General features: G+C 38.5%; 1 protein-coding gene across 4 annotated transcripts in view; it reads right to left on the bottom strand.

Moving 5' to 3' along the window:
* The window catches only part of SLC25A12 (solute carrier family 25 member 12), a 164,855-nt gene that overhangs the window by 62,561 nt on the left and 78,679 nt on the right, over nucleotides 1–23,615 (bottom strand). For 3 of the 4 annotated variants that reach the window (XM_059704092.1, XM_059704095.1, XM_059704094.1), the window contains 2 exons: nucleotides 23,311–23,364; nucleotides 4,365–4,507 (listed from right to left, as the gene is read on the bottom strand). In XM_059704092.1, the coding sequence (XP_059560075.1) occupies nucleotides 4,365–4,507; nucleotides 23,311–23,364 (197 nt within the window). Of the gene's footprint in view, nucleotides 1–4,364; nucleotides 4,508–23,310; nucleotides 23,365–23,615 lie in introns of those variants that run through there. The other variant, XM_059704096.1, reaches the window with a different exon arrangement.

Raw genomic sequence — 23,615 nt, 5'->3', positions numbered from 1 at the left:
TGTGCACCAGTGGGGTTTCTCGGTCTGGCATGTGGGGATTGGGCCAAAACCAGCTCTCAGACATCCCCTGAGGGGTCCCAGATTGTGAGAGGACACAGGCCAGGCCGAGGGACCCCACCTGTGCAGGATCGGGGCTGGGGAGGGATCACAGGAGGGCTCCAGGGCATGTCCGGCCCATCTCGCCCAGTCCTGATCAGTCGGACCCCAGCAGCAAGCTAACCTACTGGTTGGAGCGTCTGTCTCCTGGTGGTCAGTGCGCATCATAGCGACTGGTCGAATGAATGGTTGGACACTTAGCATATTAGGCCTTAATTATATAGGATATCTATAATAATAAAAGCATAATATGCTAATTAGACCGGATGTCCTCCTTCCAGACAAAGCCACAGTGGGTGGGGGCCAAGGCAGAGGCGGCAGAGGCCCCTGGCCATGGCAGACAGGGGCCACGGCAGCAGCAGATGGGGGCTGGGGCCAAGGCCCTTGCACAAATTTCGTGCATCAGGCCTCTAAAATACACATACACACACACACACACACACACATACACACACACACACATACACACACACACACACACACATACGTACTTGGGTGAGGATTAAAATAAAATAATAAAACAAAAGTATTATAGAAATTTTAAGAATGACTCTTTACCTTTCTGAAGTCATAGAACCTTTTGAAAACTTGGGATTTCTACCCAGAAAAATGCACATACAAATGCACTCATTTTATATTATACTAGAGGCCTGGTGCATGAAATTCATGCATGGGTGAGGGGTCCCTCAGCCCGGCCTGCTCCCTCTCACAATCTGGGACCCCTCGGGGGATGTCCAACTGCCGGTTTAGGCCCAATCCCATGAAAATCCCTGAGGGATGGGGCCTAAACTGGCAGTCGGACATCCCTCTTACAATCTGGGACTGCTGGCTCTTAACCGCTCACCTACCTGCCTGATAGTCTGCCTGCCTGATCGCCCCTAACCACTCGCCTGCCTGCCTGATCACCCCTAACCACTCTGCATACCTGCCTGATCACCCCTAACCACTTGCCTACCTGCCTGATTGCCCCTAACCACTGTGGTTTGTTCCAGAAGGATGTCCAGAATGACATCTGGAAGGTCATTAGGCTGTCTGGTCTAATTAGCATATTACACTTTTATTATTATAGATTTCACCAAGTTCAGGAACCTCTGAAGATTATTCATGAACAAGAGGAGGTTAAGAATCCCTATATTTCTAGAAAATTCCATCTTTCTCTGCTTTTAGAAAGTTTCTGTTTCACAAACTTATAATTTCTATGACATAATTTGGAATTAGATTTCCTAACCAATCCCAATTTGACTCATTCCAAAGACAGAGGAAAAAAACAAAGTTGAAAAAGTTTTTACCATTTGAAATAGAACATATTTACCTTTTGAAAAGAGAAGCAAGTGATGATGTTGTTTTAAGTAAACACCATTCAACATTATTAGATTCTTTACTTGCCAAAACCCATTTTTGACCTATTCTTCTCTGGCAACTTAAACCCTTGACCACACTTTTAACAACCCAACTGAGTCTGGGAGAATCACATAAATGATGCTTCATAAAAGACACCACTGAGATGGACCAGATGGTCACAAAAGGAAGCATCTGAAAAGACATGGGTACTCTGAAAACGGTTCTCAGACCAAATTAATAACAATAAATACTCTGATCATTCCTAAAAGAGCTAAATGTATATGCTACTTTTAATAAGTCTGAAGAAGGAATTCTGATGAAACAGAATTAATTTTTTTTTTTGGATGTTCTTTTTCTTTTTATTTCAGAGAGGAAGGGAAAGGGAGAGATAGAAACATCAATGATGAGAGAGAATCATTGATCAGCTGCATGCCCACTACTAGGGATTGAGCCCACAACCCTGGCATGTGCCCTTGGCCAGAATCGAACCTGGAACCCTTCAGTCCACAGGCCAACACTCTATTCACTGAGCCAAACCGGATAGGGCTAGAATTAATTTTCATATGCCTTACTGTTTAAGCACTATGAGAAATCCAATGACTAAATGGTCCACAGTAACTATCAGCTGATTTGACTTTTTTAAAGATTAGACACAAAATATATACAACTTCCCCAATATCTGCCATTGATAAATTATATAAAATCTTTCTAAGATATAATCCTCATAGTAAATGTCATTGCAGGAAAATACAAATGAATATAACATTAAACCTGGACTCAAAGAAGATAGATAAGATTTCTACTTAACAATTACAATAGTCTCCTAGGCAGATATCACTGCATTCAAATCTTGTCCTACTCCAACCTATGATTTCTCTAAAATCGTATCCTTTACTAGAGGCCCAATGCATGAATTCATGCATGGGTGAGGTCCGGTCGAACTCCCAGTAGAGGGGACAATTTGCGTATTAGCCTTTTATTATATAAGATGATAATGGAAATAATGTTTAAAGATTCCTTATTGCCCAGTTTTGTTTTGTTTTTAGTTTTTCACACAAGCACCTCTACAGGGAAGAGAAAAACTCCTGGGTCTTTGGAGGCCTGGGGATGTAACTTGGAACTCACAAAACAAGGCAAATTTTCTTTATACAGTGGGGCCTTGACTTATGAGTGTCCCGACTAACGAGTTTTTTGAGATACCAGCTATCTCTCGGACGATTTTTTGCATTGAGTTGATAGAGTAATTTGAGTTAATGAGCTTCTTAATGAGCTCAGTCTCGGAACGAATTAAACTCGTAAGTCAAGGCCCCACTGTAATTCATACAAATATTCCATTTGCTCCATAATACAGTCATATGTGATTTTAATATAAAAACTGGGTTTTTTTCTCCTTGAATTGAATACACTGAGACTCTAGCAAGATGCACCTTGTGATCTCTGTGACTGTACCATAAACAGCCAGGCTAAAAATATCTCCACGACTGAGAGTCATGAGCCCCTCTTTGACAGCATATAGTCAAAGCCTAGCACACAAAGCGAACCACAACTCTAACTGTGGCAAAGCAGCACCACAACCACACCAAAGTACTTGCAGCACAACCTCCTCACTCACACTCCCCAAAACACACACACACACACACACACACACACACACACACACAAACGCCCTTTGGTGCTTCAAGTCACTACTGCTCCCCCTTTCATGGAATTCTCCTTCCTACTTGTCCAACCACCAGCAAGCTCCTTTCATCTTGCCAGATTTCACAATCATCACCTCTTCTGTGATGCTGTCCTGACCACCCAAAACAGACTTAATTATGCTTTCTTGAATGTCCTTTGTACTTTTTATATACTTCTGCTGTAGCATCTTATCCCCAAAGTATTACTTTTCTGTGTTGTTTACCCATTCTTTATCTCACTAGGCCATGAGTTTCTTCTTAAGACCAGGAACTCCATTTTATGTTTGTATTTCTAAGGCCCAACAGAGCCTGGAAAATGGTGTTTGTTCAATAAATGTTTGTCAAATAAATGAGTAGTCAGAGAAATGAAGAAATAACACTCTCTAAATTCTTCCCTGATTTTTCTTTATATCACATATAATCTCCTAACATATTCTAATTTACTTTTGATTTTGTTCATTTTTGCATAGTTTATTCACTGATGTAATTCTAGCATGTAATACAGTGCCTAAAACATAGTAGATAGTAGGTATTCAATATTTATTGAATGAATGAATGAATGAATGAATGAATGAAATATACTTAGTTATCTGAAAACCAGTCTGCTCAGATTATATATAAAATATGACTTTTCACACGTAAGTTTTTCAAAAGAAAAAGAAATGCCAGTATCCTTGATAATGGTAGTAAATAACACAGTTTTTATGATCACCTCAGAAAAAATATGATTTATTGATATTAAAATTCCAAACTGTCATAGGTAAACTTATGGTTTTTCCATTTTTTAATCAGACACTGTAGGGCATTAGCCTTCAAAAAATGCATAAAGAGCTCAGCCAGTGTGGCTCAGTGGTTGAACGTTGACCTATGAACTAGGACAGCCGTGGGCAAACTACGGCCCGCAGGCCGGATCCGGCCCGTTTGAAATGAATAAAACTAAAAAAAAAAAGACCGTACCCTTTTATGTAGTGATGTTTACTTTGAATTTATATTAGTTCACACAAACACTCCATCCATGCTTTTGTTCCGGCCCTCCGGTCCAGTTTAAGAACCCATTGTGGCCCTCGAGTCAAAAAGTTTGCCCACCCCTGAACTAGGAGGTCAGAATCCCATCAGGGCTTATGCCCCACTTTCAGGCTCGATCCCCAGTAGGAGACCTGCATTGATGTTTCTATCTCTCTATCCTTCTCCCTTCCTCTCTCTCTAAAAATGTTTTAAAAACATTTAGAAAATGCATAAAGGTCTTACCCATCCTTGGTTTGATCAGCTACTCCTGCCAAGAGCTGAACAATCTTCGGATTGCTATCTGGATCATTATACAGTCCAAGATAACGCTGGACAAAGTCTTCTGGGGTCATGTAATGCTCTCCATCGACTTCAGTACTGGCATACTACAAAGTAGATAATGTATACTTAAATATTAAAGTTATTCAATATCATTTTGTAGCCAACAAATGTCTTAGGAAAATGTAAATTAAAGGCAAGTATCAAAATCAAAATATGGATAATGCAGACTTTTTCTCTGGATAGTGAAAAAACAAATACCAAGAGCATGACTTAAGAACATTGGTAAAGTACTGATATACTATGTCAGCGATTTTCATCTCATGGCACACATATACTAATTACTAAAATTCTGCTGCACACCAAAAAAATATACTTTTTTGCCAATCTGACAAAATAAAATAGGTATAATTTTGATTCATTCACACTGGTTGGCTATTGTTGTGTGGGCTGTTTTAATTTTTTTTATTTGACAATCTATGGGGAAAGAGGTCAGTGCTTTTGAGTAAACAGTTAAGGTATTGCATGGTTCTGTTTGTTTATTCTGTTAATCCTCATCTGAGGATATTTTTTTCCCACTGATTTTTAGAGAAAGTAGAAGGGGGAAAGGAGAGACAGAGAGAGAGAGAAATATTGATGCAAGAGAGACACACTGATTGGTTGCCTCTCGCATGAGCCCCAACCAGGGACGGGGATCAAGCCCGTAACCCAGGTATGTGACCTTGACTGGAATCAACCCAAGATCTTTTAGTCTGTGGGCCAATGCTCCAAACACTGAGCCAAACTGGCTAGGGCAGGTATTGCATGTTTTAGAAATTCTTGTGGCACATCAATTGAAAATCACTGATCTAGAAAAATGAAGTTGCTTTAGCTACTTCACTCAACTATCAAAGTAGTACCATCAGAAAATTTCTCAGAACTGAAGAAACACATAATAAATTTAAAAAAAAACAAACAAAACACCAGGACTTGGCCCACCGTCATAAAATTACAGACCATCAGAATAAAGAGAAAATCCTAAAAGTTTTCAGAGGAAAAAAAAAGAAAGCCGGTCACATATGAAGAATTATGAATCACGGACATCATGTTCCTCTCAACAGAAACACTGGAAGCTTAAAGACAATGCAGTAAGGCCCTGAAAATTCTAAGAGATATAATTTCCAACCTAGAATTCTAAATTGAACCAAACTTTCAATCAATTGTAAAGGTAGGTTGAAAGTGGGAAAACTTTGAGATAGCCACATTCTCAACATTTTTTTTCTCCATTCATGTGTCCTTTCTCAGGAAGCTATAGGATAACTTGCTCTATCAAAAAGAGAACATGAACCAAATAAGAGGGAGATGTGGGAATTAGGAAACAGACAATTCAACTCAGGAAAATGGCCAAGGGAAATCCCAGAACTGTGCTGCAGGCCCCAAGAGTACCTAATCCTGGCTGGGGCAGACAGAGGGTTCCAAGAGGGAAGCCACTAGGGAAAATGAAAGGTCAGCTTATCCAGGGCATTTATTTGGCTATGTCGAAAATAACACTGGGAGAAATTTAAATCTTTGCTCAAATGTCACCTTTTCAATGACACCTACACTTATCACCCTATTTAGTCTTACAACCCATGCCTGTATCTGTATTTCCAATTCCCCATATGTTGCTCTGTTTTCCATTTGGTACCTATCACCTATACTTCTAACATACTATATATTTTACTTTTTATTATGTTTATTATCTATCTCCCAATTAGAATGCGTCACAAAGAAAAAAAATATTTGTCTAGTTTGCTCACTGATGTACCCCAAGCACCAAAAATAATGCTTGACACATAGTAGGCACTGAGTGAATATTTATTAAAATAATGAATTGGCAATAGGTACAAAGATTATTAAGTAAACCCTAGCCAGTTTGGCTCAGTGGATAGAGTGTTGGCCTGTGGACTGAAGGGTCCCGGGTTTGATTCCAGTCAAGGACACATGCCGGGTTGTAGGTCGATCCCCAGTGAAGACATGCAGGAGGCAGCCGATCAATGAGTCTCTCGTCATTGGTGTTTCTATCTCTCTCTCCCTCTCCCTTCCTCTCTCTTAAATTAATAAAAAGGTATTTTTTTAAAAAAGATTACTAAGTAAGTTTAAAGTTAGGTGATGCTGTACGTTATGAAAAGGTAAATAATGAAAAAGTATTTTTGTTGCACAAAAATAGGAAATATCATAATACATGACTTAACTAAAACATTAATAGTAATAATGTAGATACCAAATATTAACTTAATAATGATTACAGCCCTAGCCAGTTGGTTCAGTGGACAGAGCGTTAGCCTGCAGACTGAAGGTTCTCAGGTTCAATTCTGGTCAAGGGCACATACCTCAGTTGCAGGCTCAATCCCTGACTCCAATCAGGGTGCACATGGGGAAGGCAACCAATCAATGTGTCTCTCTCTCTGTGTGTCTCTCCTTCTCCTTTCCACTCTCTCTAAGACTCAATGTAAAATTACCCTAGGGTGAGGATTAATAAAAATAAAATTATGATTACAAATATACAGTGAGGAATGGAGGAAAAAGAATGGGGGAGAATGTAGTATAAGGAATTCCTCAACTGCTATAATAAAAAAGTTAATAATGACTAGAAATAGAAGTATACTATATAATAAAAGCCTAATATGCAAATCAACTGAATGGTGGAATGACCAGTCGAACAACCGGTCGCTATGACGTGCACTGACCACCAGGGAGCAGATGCTCAATGCAGGAGCTGCCCCAGCCCATAGGCCCACGCCAGACAAGGCGGGTGCCAGCAGGGGGCCCCCCTATTGCCCTGCTCGTCGACCCACAGATTGGCCCTAATCGCCAGCCAGGCCTAGGGACCCTACCTGTGCATGAATTTCATACACCGGGCCTCTAGTAGAAATATAAAGGAAAATACCAAAATAAATAGCTAAAAGAATTACAAGAGGTTGATTCTGATAAAAAAGACAGGGATGAAAAGGACCAGAGCAAAGAACTTTTGGTTAAGCATTTCAAATATCCTTATTTATAATCTAACTTTTAACAAGGACAGCATTAAATAAAAAATGTTTCCTTTGTTGTATTCTGAAACACACCACAGAGACTATCACAGAAAATTCTGTATCAACCTACATAAGAAGTAGCCCAAAGTGGACATATTTTTACTAGCTAGTGCTAACAATAGCACCTAGCAAATATCACCCCAAAATAAAATCATGTTCTCTCTACATGCTATTAAAAGTCATTCCTAAAAAGGTCCTGGGTTTAAATCCTGGCCCTACCACTAACTCACTGTGAGTCTTCAACAACTCCATTCTCCAGCCCCCCTAGATATGTCACACAGCTATAAAATGAAGACACAATTGTTTGAGTGTTGCTTTCTTTCTTTAATTAGCAGATATAAATTTTCAAAAGAGAGGATATATGAAAATATTTGCATCAGTGTTAACAAAATTTGGCATCCAATTGTCCTTTTGGGGGGCACAGAGATGTCTTATAGCAATACCTGAGTTTGATTGCCAGGATTATCACCACTACACACACAGAACACATACATATACACACACTTGCATACATTAAAAGTATACTGTACTTACTGAATCACCAGAATTTCACAATATTCTTGACTTTAAAACTACCAGGAAATAGAGCAGCCTTAGCACACACTACCAAGGACACAGCAGCCAACAAGGAAAACAAATGCTTTTGTTGACATGTACTGGAACAGGCTCAGCCAGTATCTGGGATTATAAATGATGCCAGAGAATCACTTACCCTGAGGTATTTTGCTAGTGTTTTCCCCAACTCTCCCAGTCTATTTTAACTTGATTTTGTCTAAAAGATAAAGTGTACAGCTCAGAGAAAAAAGTCTTCTCATCCACAAGGAGTCACTCACTACTTGACTTCTGCAGGAGATAGTTAATTAACTCATTACATTAGAGACAATTAGTTGGCAATGTCAGTGAGCCTGTTGCCTGAACAGACAGAAGAGGGAGTTTAGAACTGAAACTAGAATCTACGCACATTCAGTCAAGATGCTAAAACATTTCAGGTATTATGTTAAAAAAAAAAAAAGCAGATACTATAAAATGGGTAATATATTTAAACCAAAAGTATCTTTAATGCTTTTAAAATAAAAATGACCCATTTACTTTAAACAACTTCATTAGTTTTAATGCTTCTTATTTTAACTGACTGGGTAATAATGTCTTAAACAGATTTTTAAAAAGTAACATGGCCGTCCAGCTGGTGTGGCTTAGTGGTTGAGCATCGACCTATGCACCAAGAGGTCACCAGTTCCATTCTAATTTGATTGGACTGCAGGCTTGATCCCCAGTGGGGGTGTGCAGGAGCTGCTGATCATGATGGTTTTTTCTCTCATAGATGTTTCTCTCTCTCTCCCCCTCTCACTCTAAAATCAATAAAAACTTTTTTAAAGTAGTGTTTATATTAAAAAAAAAAAAAAAAAGTAAACATGGCCTAGAGCAGCGGTTCTCAACCTGTGGGTCGCGACCCCTTTGGCGGTTGAACAACCCTTTCACAGGGGTCGCCTAAGATCATCCTGCATATCAGATATTTACATTACGATTCATAACAGTAGCAACATTACAGTTATGAAGTAGCAACGAAAATAATTTTATGGTTGGGTCCCAACATGAAGAACTGTATTTAAAGGGCCAGAAGGTTGAGAACCACTGGCCTAGAGGAACACACAAGGCAAGAAATAAAAAGTTAAGTGGCCTTATCGAGACCTCTTTCTGCTACTCAAAATGACTTCAGTGTTTATACTAAAAACAATAAAAAGCAACTTAAAACAAAATTTGAGACTCCCAATTCTAAAAATTTAATATATCAAAAAACTTACTAGTTTCATAATATTATTTCCATTTTGTTCCTGTTATTTCAAAGGGTGAACTAAAATGACTTTAAATTAACCAAAAATTATATCAGTACTCCAAATAACTTTAGAGTTAATCATCTGCTATTTCAAAGATATCTCTTAAGCACTAGTAAATCCCTCTTGGGCAAGAAATCAAGGACACATGAAAGACATAGACAAGAAGTGGCTGAGAGGATCTAAAAAGCAACAAAACAAAAACAAAAACCACCACAGGTGGTCTATTTTCTTAAACTTTATCCAAACCCAACTCAAGTATTTGAATGTAAAAGTGCATATAGCTTTGACATTTTCAGAAATATTGAAATTTACATTGAGTATAGTTCACATGTGCTTGAAAAAGCTAGACATTCTGAAGCTTGAGAAATAAGATGGATCTTGTAGATTAGAATCTTTACACATTTAATTCAAATTATTGCCTATAAGAGATGGCAGGGTTTCATACTCACACTGAACTACCTCTAGCTGCAAATGAAAAGATCATGTTATCTAGAAATGTTCTACCTATCAAGCCAACAGATCAACATGTCAAGACCTCACTTGCCTGGAGTAAACTAAATAGTAGTAACTCATTTGCCATTTATCAAATTTAATCTTAAGTGACCTTTAGATTGTGCTACCTACATAAGAGGTTAACTATAAAACAAACTTTACAAAGAATTTACACAATATCCTAAATTTCCATTGAGTAAGGGGGGGAAAAGGTTAACTTAAAATTCAATAACATGAATGAGTAAAAAACACACAAATAGTCTAAATGATACAAATTACCTGCTTAAATGGTTTAAAAATTTTTTTAAATATCCTTTGATGTTTTCTATGTCTAAAAGATTTTTTCAGAGATTATACAGGAAAAGTCTGATCTGCTGTGACTATAAAGCTGGTTACTTTTTAAAAATTATGCAGTGTATCAAGATCAAGAATTTCCTTTTTATGTATACCAAAATCAAGGTAGTGTATATAGAATCACTACTTTTTAAACTAAAAATCTGCTAAAATCAAGTCTTTCAGGTTATTGTGCATTCAATTAAAGGCATTTATGAAGCACCTTGCCTGATGCTAGATGTAGAGATCAATAAAACATTGTTCCTGTCCTCAAATAGCTCAGAGACAATGGCATGATGGTCACCTAAACCAGAGTCAGAAAACAGGTCCTAATCCCATACACTGTTCACTAGTTGAGATTTCTTGAGCAAAACACTCTGAGCCTCTTTAACAGAAACAGCTGTGTTGTTGTGAGGGGAAAAAATGAAATCTTGAACACCAAAGTTCTTGTTATTATAGAGCATATATGCCTATTGAAATTATTCTAAAATGCTTAGAAACACAGAAAAGTTTCCCTCCTGCTTTACTGAATTTTTCTGCTTTTGCTCAAACCTGAAGGAGTTATTGTTCTAATTCTTAATTTTTCTCCAAACCAAGTTTTCTTCCCACAATTCTTGGGTTTATCAGGAGATCAGTCCTGACTAGTCTAGGCAGCTTCATCTCTGCTTATCCATCATGTGGCTGTAATATGAGTCAAAACAAACTGTTCCTCTATGACTTTGTTCCAACGGAGATGAAATGACATTTTCAGATCTTAATATACTTTCAATTTCAGTAAATCAAATGACAATGTCACAAAGTTCAGTAATTTCAATTATTAAATAGAGCACTTCCCATATAGAAAAATGAATTGCATGAACAATGGGAGAAAAAGACATGCACCAAGGTAAGAGCTGAGCATATGAAGCAAACCCTTTTGCTGTTCTTCCCTATTACTGCTCCTACTCCTAATAGGAGCCCAATTTAGTAAGGAATGCATGCCCTTTCACTACAAAAGCACTCTGCATAATGAGCAAAGACCACAACTGATCTGACACACAAACCCTGTTACAACAGTACAATGTGGAATTCACCTTCTATCATAAATAATATTTTAATGAGTAAAAATAAGTTTATCACATTTGGCCACATTAATTTTAACAACTTTATTGAGCCACATTAATTTTTTAAAAACAGATTTTAGTGATGCAAAGTTTTTCTGATATTTATCAAAATCAAGTACATATGCTTTGGGAAAAGGTAGTTTTATTCATCTAAATTTAATTAGCATTTTCAGTTGCATATTTCACAATCAAAATCTTTTATTTGATTTTGCAAAAAAAAAAAATTACTCAAATGTCTGCCTAACTCAGATTTCTTCCATGAAATACTATGGGCTTATTTTTCTTTTTGCTTTAATATATGTATTTTTACTATCCATTACAGCAAGTCCTACTGTTAACTACTAAACAATGCAATTCCTAACACAGTAGGGAGGTACAAGACCCTCGTTAATCACTGAAATCAACTGAAGCTACCATAATAAACTAGGTGCACCAAAACAATTTTCTCCTTAAAATAGCCAAAAGCCTTGGAAATAAAATAACGACCCAAGAGAACTCAGTAACTGGAACCAGAAGGTTTCTAGGGGCAGATTATTAAGTTGAATAATTAATTTGCATTGTTCTTAAAATAAATATTTCAATATCTTGGTGGAAGTAACCATGGGAACATACAAGGAACATATATATTTATAAGCCTGGGTAAATCTGCCTTTGACAATCAAGGTACAACTCCTAGGGAGACAGAATGCTTTAATGTTGGTAAGTCTTGATTAAATACCAAGATTTTCACCACAGAGAAAGGAAGACCTTTATCCTTGTAGGAAGCAGAAAATATTAAGAGAGTTAAGAGACAAATTAACCAAATACAATGTATGAACCTGACTTAGACCCTAATTTTTTTTGTTTGCTTGATAGAGGGAATTTAATATAAGAACTGGTCATGAAAATAAGAAGGGATACTGAGGCAACACAGAGATGAGCAACAGCAAGAATCACTCCTGCCTCAGTTACTAACAGAGATGCTCTCTGAAGTGGGGAGGGAGAGGATACCTCGGCTTCTCCTTCCTCCTCCTCTTCAGTGTCCCATTAAGTCCTTCCATTTTGCCAATACTATCCAGAAAGCAGGTGGCTAGAAAGCCTGGACACCGTAGTTGACAGGTACTTAGCTCAGGTTCCCTTGAACACTTACAGTTAAGCAAGGCTTATGGGCTTATGGGTATTGGGAGATAGAATTCCAGAGAAGGAAGAGTGAGAGGAAAAGGGAAGTGAGATGTGGAATAAAACAACTTAAAAAAAATCAGGAAAATTTCAACACTGAATGGAAATCCATGTTATTAAAGAATATTTTTAGGTGTGATCATCTTATTGTGGTTTGGCTGGTTTTGTAGTCATCACCTTTTAGAGATACATTCTGAAGTATTTATTAAGTATTTATGGATATAGTGATATGTTGTCTGGGAATTGTTTCAAAATAATCCAATGCAGCTGCAATACAGATAAGCAAGATTAGCCATGATAGATGGTGAAGCTGAGTAATGGTTATATGGCAAGTCATTATGCTATTTTTCTCTAAATGTGTATATGTTTAAAATTTCAATAATAACATTTTTAAAAGGCTATAGAATGAGATGATTCTAGATGTACTAACATTATGTAAAAAATTGCATTAAAATACATAAACCATTTACTGTACAACCTTGAGCAAGTTACTTCACCTTTCTGGGTCTCAGTTTCCTCATCTATAAAATGGGAATATTAATGATACCTATCTTATAGATCTGTTCTGAGGATTAAATATGATTTGTATAAAATACTTAGACTAGTACCTGAGACAAAACAGTGACTCAGTAAATAACCAATTACAGTTTTAGAAATCCAAAAATGGAGGAGAAACCAAGATGGCGGCATAGGTTAACGCCGGAGATTGCTGCCTCGAACAACCACTTCAAAAAACAACTAAAAGACGGAACGGACATCATCCAGAACCACAGGAAGGCTGGCTGAGTGGAAATTCTACAACTAGGAGGAAAGAGAATATCATACCCAGACTCAGAGGAGGCGAAGTGCTGAAGTGAAATACTAAGGTGCGGAGTGCACGCTGAGCGGGCTGGAGGCGGAGGGCGCTGTTGTTTTTTTCAATCGGGAGGGAGTTTCAGACTCTGAGCTCCAGATCCGGGAGAGTCTCTAGGGACCCAGATTCAAACGGGAGAAGCAGGACTGTCTGGCTTCGGTCGGAACACGAAGGCAGCTTTCTCTCCGAGGTTTGCAGCAGTTGCTGGGACTCTGTGAGGCAGAGCCCCCAGGGACGGAACTGAGAGCAACCATAACTGCTCCCTCCGGCCCGCCCTATAGATCCCCGGGACCCACCCTGCCCAAGCCCTGCGCAGAGCCATTTGCCGGACAGCCTCAGGCAAACGCTAGATTAGCACCGCCCTAGAGATCCAGCACAGAAGCTCTCTCACTGCAGACACAGCGGACTCTCATAGCCAGTTAGCCTGGAGGTCAAATCACCCCCGGTACTGCCGACAACAATCAAGGCTTAACTACAACAAGACTGCGCACAAAGAACACTAGGGGGTGCACCAAGAAAGCATAAAAAATGTGGAGACAAAGAAACAGGACAAAACTGTCAATGGAGGATATTGAGTTCAGAACCACACTTTTAAGGTCTCTTAAGAACTGTCTAGAAGCCGCCGATAAATGTAGTGAGATCCTCAAGAAATCTAATGAGACCCTCCCTCGATGTTATGATAAAGAACCAACTAGAAATTAAGCATACACGGACTGAAATAACGAATACTATACAGACTCCCAACAGCAGACCAGAGGAGCGCAAGAATCAAGGCAAAGATTTGAAATGGGAAGAAGCAAAAAACACCCAACCAGAAAAGCAAAATGAAAAAAGAATCTGAAAATATGAAGATAGTGTAAGGAGCCTCTGGGACAGCTTCAAGCATACCAACATCAGAATTATAGGGGTGCCAGAAGATGAGAGAGACCAAGATATTGAAAACCTATTTGAAGAAATAATGACAGAAAACTTCCCCCACCTGGTGAAAGAAATAGACTTACAGGTCCAGGAAGCGCAGAGAACCCCAAACAAAAGGAATCCAAAGAGGACCACACCAAGACACATCATAATTAAAATGCCAAGAGCAAAAGACAAAGAGAGAATCTTAAAAGCAGCAAGAGAAAGAAACTCAGTTACCTACAAGGGAGTACCCATACGACTGTCAGCTGATTTCTCAACAGAAATCCAAAAATGGCCATGGCACTGGCTTCAGTGAATGATGCTTCAGAAATTTCAGCAGTCCTCACTTAGCATCAATAGGTTCTTGAAACTGCAGCAAAATGATGTATAAAGAAACCATAGCCTAATTGATATAAAAAATCTTAAGGTCTTATAGCAGCTCACCAACATTATAATGAAACAGTTGAGCACACAGTAAAAAAGAGTTGGACAGAACTGGGACTTGCTGATTTATTTTTTTAAGTTACACCTAAAAAGTGAATTAAAAGTCGCTCTTTCAGATTGGTTTTGATATTTCAGAGTCTATGATTAGACTATTATTCCTTCTCTGATCCAGACCGGCCAACTGAAAGTTCAAGAGAAAACTGCATATCTTCCACAGCCTCACAGGTCTCTCAGTCTTAGACCATGCTATACCCCATCTCAGAGCCTATAGACTTGAGAGAAGCCATTACCTCTTACAATTGTATTTCAGAATGTGGGGATTTGTAAACATCTTTGGATGTAGGTCTCAAGAATATAAGTAATTAACTGATTACATGTACACAGTCATAAACACATATTAATACCTTACGTCACTTTATAGGCCCAGCAGTTACCTGGGGAAAAATAAGGGACTCAAATCCTATTCAGGAAAGAAAAGTCCTCATCTCATTTTAGAAGAAAAGGAAGAGAACAAAGAACCAAACTTTATTCAGTTCTCCATGTGTCAGGCACCATTTACACATTATTACCTCATTACCTCACACAGGGATGCTAGGTGTAATTATCCTTCTGAGAGACAGATGAAACAGGCTCCAAAAGTAATGTGAACACCTAAGGTCACATAACAAAAGGGATCAAATAAGGATTCAAATCCAAGTTAAACTACAAAGCCCACGTAGACTCCAGCTACACTCTGTTGCTTCCTGGAAGACAAGTTACCTGAGGCACAACTCAAGATATTCTAAGAACCCTATAGACAAGAGGTAATTAAATTGGAAGAATCAGTCTACTCAAAGCAATCATTCATGACAAAGCACAGAAATGTATGAGAATTTACATTTCAACTTTTTCTTTTTGAACATGATCTATTTAAATACAAATTGAATCATTCTATAGTACTTCCAAAGTGCTAGGCCTTCAGTGGTTTCCACGATACCCTTTAACAAAAAAATCCAAACACTTCTCCGTGGCCTATATGACCCCTTCAGCCTGATCTCTTACTAGACATTCATCCCCCTCACTCACTGATGCCTCAGGCACACTGGCCTCCTTTCTGTTTTTGAATATACCAAACCTTTTTCTATATCTAGGCCTTTGTACATGTGAGTCCTCTTTTTGGAATTCTCTCCACCCACCTTTCAGTTCTTACCTCTAGCATCACCTCCTCAGGGACTTTCACTGACCACCCTCTTGAAAAATGATAGCCTTTTTCATCATTCTGTTTATTTCCTTAGTAGACCTGTCACAGTCTGTAGTGTGTGTGTGTGTGTGTGTGTGTGTGTGTGTGTGTGTGTGTGTATACTTGTTATTGTCTGTCTCACCCCTACCTAGACTGTGAGGTCCTACCTTTACTAAACTCCTTCATCTTAGCTCTATAACCTAGTTATAACCTAGCACAATGCCTAACCTGCCATGTAGTAGACAATGAAAAATGTGATTGATAGAAAATTACATGGCATCAAATAACACTAATTTTCTCACCTTTTCAGTTATTTTTCAATTATTCTAGTTGATTCAAGGATAAAGTCTCACTATGGTGCCAGTTTGCCCTTAATGTCTAACACCTTTTTAAAAAATGAGAATTCTATATAGTTTATGGCAAATACTTTATAAACTTAAGATAAAGGTTATTTATTATCTTCAATCCCTATATTCTAAAGAACTTGGGAAAACAATCAGTGTGGTTAAGAAACTATAGACCCCCTTCTGTGCATCTCATACTGGGTTTATTCAATCCAATTTATGTTAGGAAGTCCTCTTTTAACTTCAGGTTTTAAAATTGCTAAATTCTTGCTTTTTAAATTATTCACTTGCTCAAAATTTGATACATACACATTGTAACCTTGTTTCATTTTCCCCTAATTCTTCCCCAACCAAGTTAACAACTTAGTTTCTATCCTTCCATATTTTTCTCAATGCCCATTAAATCATACAAACGTGTGTAAATATGCATATAAGTGACTTATAGAAAATTAGTATTATGCTATATACCAGTGATGGCAAACCTATGACACGCGTGTCAGAGGTGACACGTGAACTCATTTTTTTGGTTGATTTTTCTTTGTTAAATGGCATTTAAATATATAAAATAAATATCAAAAATATAAGTCTTTGTTTTACTATGGTTGCAAATATCAAAAAATTTCTATATGTGACATAGCACCAGAGTTAAGTTAGGGTTTTTCAAAATGCTGACATGCCGAGCTCAAAAGGTTCGCCATCACTACTATATGCACTTCTTTACATTTTTCTTTTATCACTTAATAGTACATTGGAAGTCCCTCTAAATCAGCTGCAATAGATCAATACATTCTTTTTAGTATCTGCATAGCTTAATTTTTCTACCACTCCCCTTTTGATAGCATTTTTGTTCTCTCTCTCCCCTTTTTGAGGAAGAACTGAGTACTGCAACTAACAATCTTGAACATATATATTCTTACTAGAGGCCCGGTGCACAAAATTCATGCACGGAAGCATGGTTCCCTCAGCCTGGCCTGCACCCTCTCCAATCCGGGACCCCTCGGGGCTGCTGGCTCCTAACCACTCACCTGCCTGCCAGCCTGATCCTCCTAACTGCTCTCCCCTGCTGGCCTGATCCCCCTAACTGCTCTCCCCTGATGGTCGGATCCCCCTAACTGTTCTCCCCTGTTGGCCTGATCCTCCTAACTGCTCTCCCCTGCCTGCCTGATCACCTCTAACCGCCTCTGCCTCAGCCCTGCCACCATGGCTTTGTCCAGATATTCAGTCTAATTAGCATATTACCCTTTTATTAGTATAGATGCCACCTTGTCCTAAAAATGCAGGTTGTTAGCAGGTTTTCCTATCATGGAAGGGGAGCCTGCAATAGCATCCTGGGTTCTGACCAGGGCTTATGCACTCATGCTTTATCTCAGCAGATGAGATTCCTAGAAGAAGACTATTGGACGTACCTTGAACATTTCTATTGATTTTGCCAAATCCTCCTCCAAAAATGTTGAACCACTTTAAACTCCCACCAGCAACCATGCGTGCACCCTTTGCCCTACTTTGATGCCAATATCATTGATTTCCCCCTAGAAGCTTCCCTCCCCTCAGCTGGGACTGCTTGGCACTTGAGCCAAACTCTCTGTTCAGCCCAGGACTTGATTTCCCAAGACAGAATTATGGAGGAGGAAAAATAGTTTTCCTCTACCCTTCTGAATTCTTAGCGGAGGCCCTTGTAATGAAGGACAGATTACCAAGAGAAAAACAAAAGTTCATTAACATGTGTACCTCATGTATATGTGGGAGATCCCAGGGAAAAATGAATAACTCCCCAAGGTGGCTTAGAATCCAGATTTAAATACCTTCTTCCTAGGGAGAGGGGATGGGAGATGTAGGCCTCTTAGAGGAGAGTACATGATTTTTAGGAAAGATGAATGGGGGTGGGGGAGATAGTTTGTAACAAAGTTCAGGTGTGATGTCAACTTCTAGTCTCCTGTTCCGTGACAGGAGTCAGTCTTCACTGGCTGATGACACTTTTCCCATGTGGGAACCTTTTTGGGGGGTCCGATTTTAGGCAGATCAGGAGACTTCAGTGAAAGCCTCTCCTTGCATCTGCTGTTTTTCAAGCATCTGCTCAAGATCGTCAATATAACAACATGGCATATGTTGGGGTGGCATGTTCTCTGACCTTCAGAATAAACCCAACAAAAGCTGTTTCCTCTCTTAGATGATTTGCCACCGTAGCATTATTCCCTGGAGACAGTATTCTAACCAGACCTTCCTGGGAGTGGTCATAACATGCCCTGTGCTTGTAGAAAGGTGTGGGCCATATCACTAAATAAATCAGAGTCAGTTTTCTCATCTTGTGGAAACGGAGATAATGATAGTTTATCTCCCTTTCCACAGGTTTCCTGCGGCCATGGGGCTTGGGGCTGCTGGGTGCCGGCCCCCCTGCAGGCTTGTGTCTCTGCTCCTCTGACCCCAGCGCTGCTACAGCCACGGGGCTTGGGGCTGCTGGCTGCCGGGCCCCACTGCGGGCTGTGTCTCTGCTCCTCCGCCCTGGCGGCAGCGGTGACCAAGCAGGCCCAGGGGCCCTCCGCCAGCAGGTTGGGGAAGAACACCTGCGTCGTCACCATGGCGACAACACAAGTGTCCTGGCCCAGCCGCTGCCATCTTTTGTGGCGGAGTGATGGCTAATTTGCATATTACTCTTTTATTATATAGGATGAGTATTTTTATTTCTCTGGGATAAATATCCCAAAAGTAGAACTGTTTGCCCAAATGGTATCTTCTTTTTATTTGAAAGCCCTGCCATATTGCTTTCCAAAGACTCTTTGTTTCCACAAATATTGTATGAGAGCAATTTTTCCCCTCCACATTTGACCTGAGTTGATGCTAACATTTTTTACTACTACTTGTATTATAACTATAATATTATGGTAAGTATCCCACACTTTTGAAAACATAGCCCTAATGCATATTCCAACAAAGTGGAAGGGTCTCCTGCTAAAAGCTCTGCTTAATTTCATTCTCAGCCCCGGGTTACTGCCAAAAGTAAGTAATTACAAAATACGTAAACAAATTTTTATTAAATAAAAGGACATTTCTTTCAAATAAAAATGTGTTACCATAAAACTAAGAATCACTCTTTGTTTTACATTAGCAGCATCTTTATCCACTTATCCTTTAATCATAAATAAACAAGATAAAAAAAGAAAGCATTTTCATAATTTTATATGGGATATGATCTTCATTGTTACATTGATGATAATGAGAAAAAGAATAGGCTCAAAATAATTTTTGGTCTAGCATATGTAATGAAAGGTGCAGTCTCAACAAGTGTTGCTTTTACTATAGAATACTTTGATAAATGAACAGAAGGTCTACCAACTAAAAAAAAAAAGAGTTCTTGAAAAATCATACACTTAAAAGTTTTTTAAATCTACTTTGCCACAAAGCACAGACCAGATAAAGTTTTTATTTTGAAAGCTGTCAGCCTTATAGCAAACAGCCTGTGGCATTCTTGTCTTCACCTCACCTCCTTCATTGCTTCTATTTTCTCCTTTTTTGTACTGTATACTTCTGATATAGCAAAATTAGGTCGATGATAGTGAGTGGGTGAGAGAGGTAAAAAAAAGAAAGATAAATCAAGAAATGACAGTTGAAAAGGTAGTAATAGTAAAACCTTAGCTTGGCAACTGGTAGTAAAATTATAGCACAGACTAACACAGAATTCATTTGTTGTGCTCCAATTTTATAAACTTGAGGAGCAGGAAAAAAAACAGATTTCTACTGAATATTATCTGTTCTTTTTTAATTTATAGAAAAGACAGCTCATCAAAATTTTAGAAGCAATGAATACCGAAAAAAAAAGCATCTATTTTCCTATACTCAAAATAATAATTCTTTATTCTTATAAAGCCTCTCATGAACTCGCACACATCATTTCACTAAACATAAATATAACAGCACTTTAAAATAGGAATATTTTGCTGCTTACAAAACAAAGACTTTTGAGCCATACTGGCTATTTGTGAATTTAGATAGTTAATGACACAATTCTAAATTTTATTTTAAAAAAAGAGCTTTCAACTATGTTCTAAAATTTAAAATTAAATCATCTTTTTAAAAGCTCAAATGATCTTGAACTCAAGTGACCCTCAAATCCTACCAAAACCAAATACAATTAACAGCGTAATCTATAAACATATATTTTTATTGATTTCAGAGAGGGATAAGGAGAGATAGAAACATCAATCATGAGAGCATTAATCAGCTGCCTCCTGCACACCCCTTACTGGCGATTAAGCCTGCAACCCTGGTATGTGCCCTGACCGGCAATCAAGCTATGACCTCCTGGTTCATTGGTCCACACTCAACCACTGAGTCACATAGGCCAGGCTATATTTTAGTTTTTTACTGTATCCTTTTTGTAAAACTCTACTTTAAACTCCCATGGGACCATTCTCCCTAGTTCTCTTCCTCTTCCTCCTCATTTCAATTGTGGATATCACTTATAAATCAGCCCCTTATTCCTTGTCTTATTTTATATTCAATTCCCCTAATCACAAGGATTCATGCACCACTTATATGAATTTGTATCTGTCCAAATCTGACTTTAACTTATTGGGGCACATTTATTTATCTATCATACTTAAACTCCTCTCCCCCAAAGTTCCCCTAATAGATGCTTCATCAATTAGCATCTATTCTAAAAATGCTAGATTCAATACTCCTTCCTTTACAAAGTCCCTGGTATTGTCCTTTCCATTTCCCAGCCTCTCCAGGTCATTATCATTCACATATATTATTTCAATAGCCTCTTAGCTGATCATCCTACCTACTTCCAAACTCTCCACACTTTGTCCAACGAACACAAAGAGCACAAAGAGGTGCCAGAATTCACCACTTCAATTTACCCACTCAGAAACCCACAGTGCCTTCCCACTGTTTCAACTCCAAACTCTTTGGCCAAATGTTCTAGGTAGTTACAGTGAAGAGGCCCTTTCTAAAAATCACCTAAGTAAACAGATTTTTTTTCTTTAACTTAACAAACATAGTTGTCATTAGCCCCTCAAAAAACTAGGCATAGTCCTAGCCTAGCTCTTTCTTTGTACTTCCATCTCTCCTCCTCCCAAAAAACAAATCCATACAGAACTATAGATTTTTCCCATGGGTTTTTAAAATTGGCAAGGCCTCAGTTCGGATGTGGTAGGTAGGTGGAGAAACATGAGCAGAGCAAGGACAATGGACCAGGTACAAAGCCCTGGTGCCTAGCAAAAGAAAACTGCAGAGTGGGACCTCGTCCCCAGGGTGACCTTTCCTCCCCTAGCATATCAGGTTTGGACCCCCTGATCTTTTCTCCCTCGAGTAACACCTAGGCCTCAGTTGTATTTCAGGTCCAGGCCCAGAAAAGCAGCAAAACCAAACAAGCAACACCATAGCTGACCTCAGAATCAGCTGCATTGAATAAAGACCCCCTGCCCAGACACCAATCAACCAATCAGTGAAAACCCTGACCCTGAAAGGACACACCTGGAAAGCTACTGAATATTCTATTGAGATATTCCCTGGAAACTTCCCCTAAAATCTCCACACTTAACAGGGAGGACCCACCTCCATCTGCCTCCCACACACGCCCAAGCTCCTCCTCTTCCTTCCTCTTCCCCCAGGAACGTTACCATTACCTTCCTCATTCCCAGGGCCCTCCGTACCTCTATACCTTGTTTCCTAAGCCCATTTCCTCTACAAATTACTTCTTCTACCTCTGTGATTTTCCAAATAAATGTTCTCTTATAGTTTGAGTTTTGGCTCTGAATTCTTTCCTAGGCAGAACTCAAGTACTGAGGTTGCTGAACCCTGATCCAGTCCGACCCTGCCAGTCTAACACCTGATGCCTTCCCACTGTCTACAACACCCATTCCCTTAAGTCCTACTGAGTCCCACATGAGAAGATGAAACCCAGAAAGGCCAGATAATTAGCCCACCAGTACAACCAGATAGTGTCAGGACTGGGAATTGAACCCAGTGCTCCTGACGCTCATGTCAATGCTCTTTTCCCTACATCATGCATCATTTCAACTGACTTCTTCCATGCCTACTTAATCTAGAAAACAAAAGTAACTATATCACATGAACTCACAAGACAATTGGATAGAATCATATGGTGTAGATACTAACATATTTTTGGCTATTTTCAAGAACTTGTGTAAGGAATAAGGATTTCAAACCATAAACAGAGCATTTCTATTACAATTACATTTATTCTTGAAATTATGCTTCCCCTAAAATCATCTATGCAGCCTCATCCCCAAAAATAGGTTAAGCAATCCATGTCTCAGATAAAAATGTCATCTATTCCAGGCTCATCAGCATATGTTAGAATCTGTTCCTAATATAGAATCATAAACTTTTGGAGTTGGAAAGAACCTTGAAGATCACCTCTCATTTTACAGAGAAAACTAATACCCAACAGGGACTGCCTAAGGTCAGAATTTCTGTATAAGAACCCAGGTCCTGAATAGAACGTTCTCAAAAGAAGGTTTCCAAGAAAAAGCACAATATTTAATGGAACACTTTAGTTTATCTCTCTACATCTCCTTAAGTAACTTCCTACATGATGAACTTTTGGAATTTAAGAAAAGAAAGCAAAACGAAAATCTAAGCTAACTTTTTTTTTAAGTTTATAGCCAAGTCACCGATCCTAAAACTTATCACAAGTTAAGGTGGCTCCTGGCAAAATCTCAGACAGTAATATTTTGTAATAAAACCCCAAAAGTGTACAGATATAATAGTTTAAAAATAAAGGGAGAAAAGACACACATAAATTGACTAGCAATAATTGTTTATCTCTGTAAAAAATTACATAGAGAACTGTTTGTAAGTATGAAAACTTTAAAAACATGCAACTTTCAAGAAAGAATTTTAATGTCAATACATTCATAAATTGTATTTTGGTCAGTGCTTATGGGTAGTTGGAAATTCTTTTAGCGTTCTTTTACATGTCTTGAGTCATGTTACAAAAACAATAATTGAGGAAAATCTTTTATCAAACTTTAAAATAAAAACTTTCATCCAAACCTTAATAAAATAAGAACTATAAGCTATATTATCTAGCCATGTTAAGAATATATGAAAATAGACCATTCCTAAAAGTTAAGGCCTGACAAGTACTAGATTTACACCTTTTTCCTCCAGTAAAAAAAAAAAAAAAGCACACTACATAGGCCAATTTACCTGTAGGAATATGTTTCTTAACTCATGAGCATCACCTCGCTTGGTTGTCTGCACCTGTAAGGGGAGAGGGAAAAAAAAAAGCCGGTTAATGCTTCACTAGAGGCCACATAATCTCTTCAGATTAGAGTTCACACGTGCTAACAATCAATGCTCTTATCTTTTATAAGGGCATTTAGTTTAAAACAAACCAAAAGCACTAATACTGATAAGAACTGTCAAATTGGAGATCTGTGACTACAGGGTGGAAAGACAAATGGGAAGAGCCTAAAACAGAGAAAATCTACCAGGTAGATTTCATCTGGATT

The sequence above is a fragment of the Myotis daubentonii genome, chromosome 7, assembly GCF_963259705.1.
Source record: "Myotis daubentonii chromosome 7, mMyoDau2.1, whole genome shotgun sequence".
NCBI classification, from domain to species: domain Eukaryota; kingdom Metazoa; phylum Chordata; class Mammalia; order Chiroptera; family Vespertilionidae; genus Myotis; species Myotis daubentonii.
Note: the sequence above shows the minus strand (reverse complement) of the source record. Positions and strands in the feature narration are given on the sequence as shown.